This window comes from Micromesistius poutassou (assembly GCF_964030765.1).
Source record: "Micromesistius poutassou genome assembly, chromosome: 2".
In the NCBI taxonomy this organism is placed as follows: Eukaryota; Metazoa; Chordata; class Actinopteri; order Gadiformes; family Gadidae; genus Micromesistius; species Micromesistius poutassou.
Window position 1 is genome coordinate 22704686 of NC_140272.1, and position 12888 is coordinate 22717573.

At 46.5% G+C, this 12888-nt stretch overlaps 1 protein-coding gene across 1 annotated transcript; it reads right to left on the reverse strand.

The window, feature by feature from the left end:
* Positions 1-1262: 1262 nt before the first annotated feature.
* On the reverse strand, positions 1263-7899 carry arfrp1 (ADP-ribosylation factor related protein 1). Its single transcript, XM_084464185.1, has 7 exons — positions 7567-7899; positions 7131-7218; positions 6961-7043; positions 6148-6229; positions 5517-5587; positions 2092-2192; positions 1263-1404 (listed from the first exon to the last, which is right to left on the reverse strand). The coding sequence occupies exons 1-7, from the start codon at positions 7657-7659 to the stop codon at positions 1317-1319; spliced, it is 606 nt and encodes a 201-aa protein (XP_084320311.1). The 5' UTR covers positions 7660-7899; the 3' UTR covers positions 1263-1316.
* Positions 7900-12888: the final 4989 nt, after the last annotated feature.

Below are 12888 nucleotides of genomic sequence, written 5' to 3' on the forward strand. Positions count from 1 at the left end.
TGCGTCTGTTATGGTTATCAGACCATTCCTATTGGAACACAGCTTCACAGCCCGACTGGAACCATCAAACTAAAACCAGTCTGCAGGTGCACCCCCACCTCAGCAGCACTGGGAAGAAACCTGAGGGGAATTACTGCTTTATATGAATTATATGACTGGTATGTGTCCTCATATGACTGCTATGGGATAATGTTGGGTAATATAGAATAGTAAAGGTGACTAAGTGCCGGGCCTTTCAGCGGCTGGACTTTGTTTTACCCTCGTCCGTTCAGTCACTACGGAGAGGAAGTGGGCAGACCAAAGGCCATAAAAGGCCATAAACCTTTATCAGTCATTCAACATGAAGCGTGTTCCCAGGCAGCAGTGAAACCTCTCGCCTCAAAACATGTCCTTCTTCTGAGCCCCATCGTTTCATTATTCCGTGCACAAGAGATCACTTCCAAGAGCGGTGACTTAAAAAAAATAATTTGGCTTATTATTTACAATTAAATATATATTTTTTAATTGGTCATTTTAAATACTTGAATTAGCAAACAACTGATCACATGCACTTTGCTACCAGTCATAGAAAGTTATATTTGACAGTTTGAAGTAACCCAAGGCCAGCGCGGTTCAGAGTACAAAAGTTATTTTAATCAAGGTGTAAAATGCAGTGGATCCAGCGGCGGCCTTGAAGGGCTGCGGCCGGCGGGCAGGACGCCGGCCGGCGGGCAGGACGCCAGCCGGCGGGCAGGACGCCGGCCGGCGGGCGGGGAGGACGGCCGGCGGGCGGGCCGCCTGGACTCAAGCATCAAGGGTTCACATCACAGCAACCTTCACTCACATCCTCCTGGGGGGCGGCTGCAGAAACTAAAGAACGTTCCGGGCAGAGGAGCGGCGAGAGGAGAGGAGAGTCCCCGGGCGTCCTCCGTCGGAACGACGGCTCAAACAAAGCACCTCCAGAGGGCCCCACAGGGCCCCACGCAGGGCCCCCACAAGGCCCCCTGCAGGGCCCCACACAGGGCCCCCACAGGGCCCCACGCAGGGCCTCAAAAGCGAGGCCTGGCGTAGGCCCTGCTGGAGGCCCAGCTTTAGAGGCCCTGTGTGGGGCGCTACATGAGGCCCCCAGGAAGGCCTCACGCAGGGGCCCCACACGGGGCCCCGAGGAATGACGGCTCAGCCCCACAGCAATGAGGAAACAGGAACAAACGAGGTGGGGGGGGGGGGCCTCCTGCACGTCAACAGGAGGGTCAGTAGATGGGAGGGGAGGGGGGGGGGGGGGGGGGGGGGCGGGGGGAGCCGGGCCTTGGGGGGGGGGTGGGGGGGGGGGGCTGTCCTCAGGTGATGTCCTTCTGTCTCGGGGGCCGCAGCAGGTTCCTCACCACACACTTGACCATCCACTCGATGCCCTCGTTGACCCCGTCCCTGCAGCGAACACACCGGGTTACAACCCGCCTCACAGAGGCTTCCTGTTGCTGTGATGGCTGTTCTAATACCACCAGTATCAGTATTAGTATTAGTATTAGTATTATACACACATAATAGGCTTTCCTTTACCATCAATGAATGAGCTGAACATGGTGGCCAATTAAAAAGAGGACTAAATGAAATTAAACTGAGTCAGTAAACCAAAAGACACTTCTTAAGACGCTTCTTAAAGACACTTCTTAAGACGCTTCTTAAAGACACTTCTTAAGACGCTTCTTAAGACGCTTCTTAAAGACACTTCTTAAGACGCTTCTTAAAGACGCTTCTTAAGACACTTCTTAAAGACACTTCTTAAAGACACTTCTTAAGACGCTTCTTAAGACGCTTCTTAAAGACGCTTCTTAAGACGCTTCTTAAGACGCTTCTTAAGACGCTTCTTAAGACGCTTCTTAAGACGCTTCTTTAAGACACTTCTTAAGACACTTCTTAAGACACTTCTTAAGACACTTCTTAAGACACTTCTTAAAGACACTTCTTAAGACACGTCTTAAGACGCTTCTTAAGACGCTTCTTCTTAAGCGCCACAGTTCAATGCAGCAGCCTGGAGCTCAGGGTCCACTTCAGTCGGACACTTGAACACTTGAGCGGGACGCACACAGTCTCTGGGGCGCGGCCAACCCTTACCCGGTCAGCGCCGTGCACGGCTGCACCAGGCAATCCCTCTGGCCTATCTTGGGCGCACAGTCGCTGAAGGCCGTCTTAATGTCCGGGACCGACAGGCAGTTCTGGAGGAGATAAGGAGGAGCAGAGTGCGTGTGAGGCCGCCTGAAGGACACGCTCTACACAGCACTCTGCGGCGGGTACAGAGTAACGCTCTGTTTAAAAACACATGACGTCATTGAGTTCAGCGTTACCTGGGCGGTGGCCGCCCTCTAGTGGTTAACAGAAAGAAAAAAAAAAAAAACTGCATATATTATATATAATTATTATTCCACAATAGTAACACTCTAACCACCTCCAACACTCCTAAGCACTAGCTGGAGGGCAGACAGGCCCGCAGCAGGCAGCTCTGCACTCAGTCACCCCCCGAGCACCTGTTTACAACCAAGACGGCTGGTGGGGGGGGGGGAGGGGGTCGTCTTGTTTGAAGCAGGATCTGCCACTACTGACGCTTTTCTTTAGAGAGTTGGCTCAGCAGCCGCTCTGCAGCCAACGCTGACGCCGCTAAACATTATGTGTTTCCTTTTAGCAACGTCAACACCCGATCATCGCCCTCAACGAGCCGCTGAGCTCCAAACCACTTGTTGGTTTTGTTTTTTAAACGTCGTCGTTTGTCTTATAGGATCATATTCATCGATGCCATTTTATCACTGAAAAAATCTGATGTTTGTTTTTTTTTCTCCATTCTCCCCAAAATACTAGGAGAACGTTCCACTCTGCTGGACGCTGGCGGCGTTATCCTCCTGACCTCAGACGACCTTACCGAGGTCGTCTGACGAATCAGGACCAAGGGGCACCGCCGGCGTGGTGTGTGTGTGTGTGTGGAGCTCTGTCTGGGCGATTTAAGGGAAAAACAGCACTCCCCCTTAGCTCCCCTAAGTATTGGGACACCCTACCCCTTAGTGGGAACGCGCAAAATCTAGGGTTAGGGCTCAAATCTAGGGTTAGGGCTCAAATATAGGGGTAGGGCTCAAATCTAGGGTCAGGGCTCAAATCTAGGGTTAGGGGGAGAATCTAGGGTTAGGGGTAGAATCTAGGGTTAGGGGGAGAATCTAGGGTTAGGGGGAGAATCTAGGGTTAGGGGGAGAATCTAGGGTTAGGGGGAGAATCTAGGGTTAGGGGGAGAATCTAGGGTTAGGGGGAGAATCTAGGGTTAGGGGGAGAATCTAGGGTTAGGGGGAGAATCTAGGGGTAGGGGGAGAATTGGGACAGGGCCTTGGTCCCCTGCAGCAGGCCGGCCATGGTCTGTGCTATTGGCACAGGGCTATTGGCCCTGTTTCTCATTGAACACAAAGCGGACTTAGGGCGCACTCACTCTAGGCCGTCTGTACCGTTGCCCGAGTACGTCTGCCCCCTGAAGTCTAGATCGTCTGTCTGGTGTGAGCACGCCGTCCGTACTCCAGCACAGTTCAACTCCGTGGCCTCAGTACACTTCAGAGAGGTGTGCTCAGGCCACGCTACAGACGCTAATGAGCCGACACGCGCACGGATACACAACCTCTATGTACAAGAGGCAACCATCACTTTGCCTAGTGTGAGTGCGCCCTTACAATAATGCACGGACAACACTTACATTAACGCAAGCATTGAATTTAAGTGAGGAGCTCAGCTGTGGCTCCACCCACTGGCAACGCGTTAGAGAGCGTGTTCCACAAAGTGTGTTTGCTTCAGATTGTAGGGACGATGTTGGCATGTAGTGAATGCTATCCTAGTGCTCCAGTTATGTGGCTTAGAGACAGGACACGCCATCTTGGACTTAAGCGGAGGAGTAGCCGGTTCACGTAGAGAAGTCTTGTCCTGTGGATAATAGTGTCAACAAACATGGGGATGCGTGATGATGACTCATGTGTAGGCCTTCTCTTTTTGAGCAAACTGAAGAACGATGGAAACTGAAGCCGGTCGTCCAGTGAGATGCAGGCTGGTTATTGCAGGCTGGTTATTGCAACAGGCTGCGTCTATAGTCCAGTGTAGCCTGCCTTTATTGAGTGGTACAGAGGAGTTATGTCAAACGCAGGACAAACACGAGTTGACCAAGTGACATCACGGCGGAGCGCTTTGTCGACAGTTCACCGGGGGCACGTCTTCGGGTCACGTGACAGGCTCCTGCAACCGGCAGGCTGTAAACTGATAGGCCGATCAAGAGACTGTGGGTTGGATTGGCTGCTGCTGATCTGTGGCCGATCAATCGGTCAATACATCATAATCAAAGGAAGATAGTTCTGGATGGACGGATGGAGACAGGAGGGGATTCTCTGGAAGGGAGGGTCCCTACCCACCATGGATACAGGATAACAGAACGCTCCCCTGTGATAACGGGCTACCAGGTACCGTAGGACCGTTTAGTTCAGTCCATTGTGTAGGGCTGTCAGGTTCTGCCCGCTGGTCGTCCGTATGCACCTTCCATCAATTTCCAATTTCAATCCAATACATTCAAGTCTTAAAATCGATCCATTCAAATCTTAATTCAATCTTTTCAGGACGTGGTGAATGCTATTAGTGCCACGGTGGCCCCGCCCCCATTATTGTTCCGTGATTGATGGCTTTGAGTAGGAACACATCAGAATTGGCAGCGGCGTGCATGAGCCCCCGCTGTACCACAGACCTAGACCTGCAGTCTAAACCTCCAACAGGTCGTCTTTCTGCTCTCCGTGGCTCGTCTTCATCGTCGTCATATGAGGCTACCGGGTAGCGAAGAGCGCACTGTGGCCCACTAGATTCATCTAGATATTGTCAGACCTGTCCCATCTGCCTTCGTTGGTAGATGGGACACTACCGTGTGACCACCACTGAGAAACTCAAAGGAGTTCGTCTGGTAGGAGTGTGGCTGAACCCAGTGGGATAGAACTAGGGCTGGAAATATTAATACATTTGTTTCTATTAATCGATTATACAGCCGACGATTTGATGCGTAGATTCTTCTGCAAGATGCCGATTATTAAAAACTAAATATATATATATATATATATATATAATTTTATTTTTACAGTGAATAGGCTAATTGCCGTACTAGACCTGCACAGTGAGCACTAAAGTGTGTATAGAATACTGTTTCTGTACTCTCAATAAAAGGTAAATGATTTTTGGTTGATGTATTTGATAGATATTATATTAATAGATATAATGTAAAAAAATATAGAGTATCGAATTGTATCGAATCTAAATCGTATCGTGGGGAATTCTGAAGCATCGAAAATAATCAAATCGTTGGCTTAAGAAATCGATATTGTATCGAATCGTCATGAAGGCTCCGATTCACAGCCCTAGATAGAACACACTGCACCGAGTGTGTTGCTGTTTCTGCAGGGGACATTCATAAATAATACATGGGATGAAACAGGATGAAGGCCTTATGGGCCACTCTGAAGAAGGGAGCCAGAGGGAGAGCGTACCTCTACGTCCTGCTTGTTGGCCAGGACCAGCAGGGGGACTCCTTCCAAGGCCTCGCTGGTGATCATCTTCTCTGGAAGGGGCAGACAGAAGAGCAGTCAGGGAGCTGCAGAGACTCACCGGGGTTCAGCGTAACGTCCGCGTTACGACGCGGAGACACGACCACGCAGGCCTTCCCAGAGCTGCCTGCGTTTTAACTTCAGCTCACGCGTACGCAAGGGGGGGGGGGTGTCTGACCCCCCGAGTGTGTGAGAGGCGTCAACGCAGAAGGTGGAGTTTGCTCAATTAATTGATAAGATGTGGAAAAAAAGAAATACGGCAAAAAGATAAGAGAGCGAAAGAGAGAGAGATAGAGTAGAGAAATGACCGCCGTAAGCTGAAAAGGTCCAGGTTCTGATTTTACATTTTATTCTTGTGTCTGGCTGTCGGGAAACAAAACATAATACGATACTGAGTCCCAGTTCATCCAATCAATGATAGGTTGACACATAAACGTCTGCAGAGGGACGCGTTGACGACCTCTGGGAGGTGCTCTCATATGGTGTGTGTGCGTGGGTCAAGCCGGAGCGTACATCTTTGCGTGCGCTGCTGCAGGAGTTTGCCTTTTCTGCGTAGAGAAAAGGCAGTACGTACCGAAGGCCTGCTTTGACTCGGAGAGACGCTCTTCGTCCGTCGAGTCGATGACATAGATGACCCCGTGGGACTCTGCGTAGTACTGAAGGGATCCAGTGGTTCAAAATAGGATTCAAGAGCAAGAAATTATTTACCCCCCCCACCAAGAAAAGTGCTTCCATGATTAGGAATAAAAAGTGCAGTTTCATTTAAGTTTAGAAAATAAAATCCCATAGGCCTGGGCGATATGGCTGAAAGACATATCACGATATAATAATAATAATAATACATTTTATTTGGAAGCGCTTTTCAGTCACTCAAAGACACTTTACAGACGAGGATGAAAATAAGTAATTAAAATACATTTAAAAACACAGAAACACAGAAGAAAACGCAGAAAAGGAGATACATTGTAAATAAAACAGCACAATACAACAGTCACTGATAACTTGATCATATTTATCGATATCGATAACTATTGATCATTTTAACGACCTAAAAAGACTAGGAATTACCACGCTGGATTTAAACACTTCTGTTTAACACTTAATACGACCTTCCACTGTTCTTCATTGATCAATACTCCAACGTCGACACAACAATGAAAAACACTCAAATATTGTAAATAAGTATGGAACCGTGTTTGTGTAACAAACCCAGCTGCTAGATTCAGTGGTCCAGTCTCTTATCGATATACATTGAACATGTTTTATATTGATATTGATCAAAAGTCTATCACGATACGATAAATGATTTGTTTTATTGCCCGGGCCTAAGCTGAAGTTATTCATTTGCTGATGAGTCCCTCGTAACACGGCAGTGCTGTTGACTCACCTTGTCCCACAGTGACTGCAGCTCCTCCTGACCCCCCAGGTCCCAGAACATGAGGCGAGCGTTGGCCACGTCGATGGTCCCGACTGGAGAGACACGGGGAACAGGGGGTTAGCGCCGTGGAGCCTGGGCTCATCCCTGGATCAACTGGAACACAACTCTGGAGGCCTTACTGTTCAGGCCGACCGTCGTGGTGATCTTAGACAAACTCATCCCCTTGTAGTTCCTGCTGAACTTGGTTTTGGTCTGCTCCAGGAAGGTCTGCCGGACAACAGACAACAGGGTGGATGACTGGGTGAACAGGGTGGACACCAGCACGACTCGGCCAGCGTTAAGACGACAACACACACGGGGACCTTACTACCATTATGGTTGATTTATGAAGGTTTGATTCATCAGAATCACAATCAGAATTACTTTTTATCACATCTTATTGTACAAGAACACAAGGCTTGGTTCCTCAGCATCCACTTAGCAGCAACAATAAAAGTTAAAGTAAAGAGAGAAACCAAGACAGTGGTAATAAGTAATAGTAAGTAATGAGGTGTAAGGTGTAAGTGTATGATTAACATGTCACTGAGCACCGTGGACCCCAGCCCAGCGGCCTACCGTCTTCCCCGCGTTGTCCAGCCCCAGGATCAGTATGCAGTACTCGTCCTTCTGGAACATGTACTTGTACAGTCCGGATAATAAAGTATACATGTCGAAAGAAAGTGTCAACAACCAGCGACTTGTGGCTAACTCGAGCTAACAGTTAGCCGGCTAACGTTAGCTAATCCTGCTGACGCGAGGCCGAAAGGAGACAGAGGGACGACGCCCGGCTCATGGTCGACACACGGGCTATGAGTTACGGCTAAGCGCTCATATACATCGTATACAATACATTATTTCACAAGTTTTATCTAAACGAACTGGCCCGGTTACTGGTTGTTGCTACGTCAAATCGGAACTACGGCATTCTGGGAAGTGTAGTGCATAATAACAAAGAGCGTCATTCATGTGGAGAACGAGTGCGCATCATTGCTGCGCATCATGCCGCACAAGCTGGGTAAAAGGGAAGAATATTGGAAGGCATTGAAAAGTCTGGAGATGGTTCAAGTTAAGTTACTCGACTATTTCAGTTCGGATATGCAAATATAACATTAGGTGCATTGTCATTAAAGGCGAACAAAACTGTGTACATAAAACCTCATATAATGTATTTAATGGAATCAGCAATTAATGGCTGTAGTGAAAAGCCTAACAACAGCAAAACAATAAATAAATGACACAGTAAGTGTACCATCCAGCTAAATTTTAACAACCTGCAAAATGATGGTCTCCAAGGTTCAAATTGGACAACCTGTGGTTTAATTACTTCAGCAGTACAACGGTATACCATTGTTTACAGTTGTGTTGGTTTGATTTACAGTTATGTTATCTGGCGTTAAACTGACACGTATGGAGTCCCGTTACATTGTTCTATTGAAGTCCCAGAGCCACAGGAATAGACGCCTCTTTCTGTGGCCCTCCCACTTTCTGGAAAGCTACACAAAAATTTTATTTGCAGTAAAACACCTTTCAACCGATTGACTCACATTGACTTGAACCATGCAACGCACATAATCAATCAAATTCAAATCAATGTGAGTCAATCGGTCATAGAAACAGGAATCAAGTCAAAGTCAAAGTGCCTTTATTACTTCACATGTCAAGACATTTCCTAATACTAAAGTAAAGATTTAAAAGAAACATTAAAAGTACACAACAGTAAATTGAATTGTAAGATATATGACAGATAAATAGGCAGTATTTGTAAACTCTGTATGAGTGACACAGCATATCTTTTGTATGGGATTGGTTACGGTAGTGCAAAGATGCAGTTGGTAATAGCAGCCTAAGACAAAGGTCTTCGTGACATTGACAGTGCCGAAAGTGAGTACAGTGAATAGCAGTCAGTTCCAGTCTTAAAGTATGTAGTGCTATAAATAGTAAATAGTGCAAGAAGACAATAGTGCTGGAAGACAGTTTGTATTGTGTAGCAGTAGAAGTGTAGACGTGCAGTGTGTGTGGATCAGTCTGTTGCTCCGGTGTATGATCAGTGCATTGTGGAGTGTGAAGGAGAGTCAATTATGATATCACATTCGCATCCTCTCCTGTGGGCTCTTCTGTGCTGTGACCTTTGGCGCTGGGCATGTGAGGTCTCTTGCCTCGTCAGCACAGAAAGGCTGGATTTTTTTTTTCCATACAGATCGGCCTGCCTGTCAATGTTCAGTCCAGGTGGGGCCAGGACAGGACGACCGTCGCTAGGGGGCACATCTGCTCCGTCGCGCAGTAGCCGATATTCGACAGGTTCTGCAGCACAGTGAGTTCTTGCAAGCACCACACCTGGTCTCTTGGCGTCCAAGCTGTGACAGAATAAGCATAACATAACAAGACATTTTAAACATGGCAAAGTATTTTCTCATAAAACACGGTCATGCCCATGGAATTATGTTGTTGTTATGTTATATTGTATGTACACAATGTGAAAGTTTCAATATAAATACCTGTGCTGATAACTCTTCGGAAGTGGCGAGTCAGATGCTTCTGCCAGTCGAAGGTCTCCACTAACACTCTGCCATTCCAACAAGCTGTGGGACGTTGAGGTGACTCACAGGAGAGCTGTTTTCCACTACCTGATGACAAAAAAGAAGAGAGATGACAAAAAAGAAAAAGATCTCAAGTTAAATGTTTCATTGAAGCAGAACAGAGAGCAGCACTGAAGTCTTTAATGTTAAAGTACCCCAGCGATGTCTGCCAAAGTGTTGACTCTGGTCTTCATGTATGCTTTCTTGATTAGTCCAAAGCCACAGTCAGGGGAACATTTGGTGTGGCCAGCAATAAGGAAGTGTATGTCAATTTTCTTGTGAAGCTTGTGTCCAACCTGCCAGGCAGCATACCAGAGCATGGCGTAGTTTTTGTTTTGCCCACTGCAGTTGTCACAATGTCCACGTCTGTTTCTCCAACTCCAAAGTTGCTGAAGAAATGATGCATGTAGCTGATGGCTTCACTGCTTCCCTTGCTAGATGACATGCCTTCATCAATCAGGAAATTCATCTGTTTTTGCAGCCCTTCACAGGAAACACCAAAAAGGCCACATTTCCGTGGAGTCAGGAAGTACATTGGCCCAGGCTGGAGAGGGTTTTAGGGGAAGTGTAACTGTAGAAGAAGACAGAGGGAGAGAGGGAACGGGGATTAGATTAAATGGAATACATTTGTGTCTATTCAGAACTGTCTAATACTGATATAAATTACTATATTGATGCTGTTCTGCATTTGCGCTATTAGACTACTTATTCTCATGCACCAAATCGCCCTTCAAGGGACATTAATAGCGTAAAGTGAAGTAAATGTGTGTGAAATATTACCTGCTGAGCAAAATCAAAACTGTAATGCATCCTAATCTTCTTGCTTGCTGGTAGGGAGGGTCCAAAAGAGAGGTTAGAGTCAGAGCATGTCTTCCTGCAGGCAGCAGTCATCTCGTTGTACACAGCCCTCTCTTTCTGCACAAGGGAAAGATGATTGTGTTGCTTCTGTACTGCTTCTGACTTTCTATCATCTGGGAGGTTTGCACTTCGTATCAGCTTTATTTTTACGTTTATTTGACAGGGACAAAGCACAATATATAATTGGGCTAGATTTTAGCCACAAGGCTAATTTACATCATCCCAAGCTGCTCGTTATTGCTTTGGCACTGCCAGCAGAGGTCTGTGCATGGCCTACAACTTCTGATGTGTGGGAGAAGCTGCTTCCACAGTGCTCTGAAGCTTGTTTCACAAACTGCACGCTCACCTGAAAAACAGATATTGCTTATGGTTAATTATATTTTAATTGCTAATAGTGCTTCACATTACAAGCACTCAATTCTAAATCAATGTTTACACATACCAAGCTCCTTAGCAGACTTCACGTAGAGACGCCAAACTGAGGCCTTGGACACATGGGTTGGCAGCAATGTCACATGCAAATCCCTATGCCCAGGCTGTCGGCCAGGCAGCACGACGGCACTGTCTTCTGCATAGTTTATTTTTAAATAAATTCCACAACTCTGTTGATATGTTCAGGGCTGATGAACATGGCTGTGAGTGCTTCTTCCTTAACCGTGGTCTTGCCCCATTCTCCTCAAAGTGTTTGACTCTATCAGCCAGGGTGTCTTTGCCAATGCTGAAAAAAGGAAAATAAAAAGGAGTTTCACATCATGGGTCGTGCTGACAGGAATCTTGTCACCTAGCTCAGAATGTTTTCATCCAATCTGCTTCTCAAGTAGGCTAGTTGCTAAATCATAAGCATCACAGTCAAGCAATGCCAACAGGCAGGTTGGCACCTGACTCTGTATTCATCAAAACAATCATCTAGTCATCAATTCAAGCATTATTCAAATTAATAGCAGATGCTCACATTACCATCCGAAACCTCATCACCAAAAATCAACCTCATTTTGGTTGATTTTTGGTGATATGACGCTAATGATTACAATTAAAACGACAGTACTGAGCTAGCTAATAACAATAGGTAGGTATAGAAAAGGTATAAACATGAGATAACGTGTTACGTGTACTTTGAATGAACACATAACGCAAATGTATAACTTGGATGTTTATGGAAACTCACCCCATAAGAAACAGAAAAGTATTCTTGCAGACATCGTCGCTTTCTCTTGGTCTGGCCCTTGTGTGTGGATGTAGTCAGCTCCGACGTGAGGACTGTTTTCCTCCAGATGTCTGATTATTCGCATGTCCTGCCACTCTCTTTCCGCAGCTAAAGAATCCATCCGTATGCTGTACATAAGCTCTGGGGAAAGTTTGTGGCTACACGATGTGTGCCATCCTTCTTGTGTAACACTTGCAGTCGAAGTTTACGGACTTTCTCCATTTCGATGTCTTTACCCTCTTATGTTACCGTAGATATAGCGTCTGATATCTTACGGTCTAACTCGTCTGATGCGAGACCGGGAGATTCTTCCTCGTCTTCATCTTCGGCTAAAGTCACTTGTAGATTAGAGATGTTTTCCAATGTTATACAGTCGCTTTCGTCGTCGCTATCGCCGCACTCGTCTTCAGAATCAGATGTGAGGTCGGCTTGTGCAGAAGAGGCATCCGGCTTGTCGAAGAAGTACTTCAATACATTTTCGCTGTGACAGCCACGGTTCAGCTCGTCTGCGATGCTCCTTGTCTCGTCCATCTTCATTCAATGCTGATATCAGATGCAGTGTCAGTATCAGATGCTGCATAAGTAGCCATGCGGTTCGCTTCTGACGTGCAGCTGATAGGCGGAGACGAGAACAACAGAACACAAATGACCGACGGAATGCCCGGTATGGAAATGAACTGTATGGCCGCACACGCCCCTACAAAGTGCGAGAATTCCTGAAACTACACCCGATTTCAAACACAAAATGTATACTTTTAAAGAAACCAATACTGTTATCTGAAACATGGAGTGGCTTCTCCGTGATCTCAACTAACAGATCCTGCAAAAAAAAAAAAAAAAACACTTATTTTGAAAAAATCGCTTCTTTGTTCATTTCCGCGAATGTTGTCTTCGCGTCCCTGGATTCTATGACCCGTCACCAACTCACCCAACTAGAGCCATATTAGAGACAATACTGCAGAAATACCATAATATGGTATTATTAATATGGTTAATATTGTCATTAATATTGTCTCTAATAGGCCTATGGTATTTCTGACAGTATTGTCTCTAGTTGGTTTAATTCATGTTAAAGGTGCCATGACGTGCCACCAGGTGTGGTGTGATTCGCCGTTACAAGCCATTTTGGAAATCTTCCCCTTATGACATCACTGGTGGGCGTGTCCACCTAGATGTGTGCTGGATAGATCAGTCTACCAGCCCACCCAGTGGACTGTAGCAAACGCTGCTCATCTGTCCGTCACACATCTAGGTGGACAC

Bases quoted from the DNA above. Each gene is read 5' to 3' on its own strand.
- arfrp1 (XM_084464185.1), bottom strand. From the start codon at position 7,659: ATGTATACTTTATTATCCGGACTGTACAAGTACATGTTCCAGAAGGAC. The intron at 6,230-6,960 runs GTGAGTCAACAG...GGATCCCTTCAG, and splicing joins TGCAGTCACTGTGGGACAAG to TACTACGCAGAGTCCCACGG. The intron at 5,588-6,147 runs GTACGTACTGCC...TGCCCCTTCCAG, and splicing joins CGAGTCAAAGCAGGCCTTCG to AGAAGATGATCACCAGCGAG.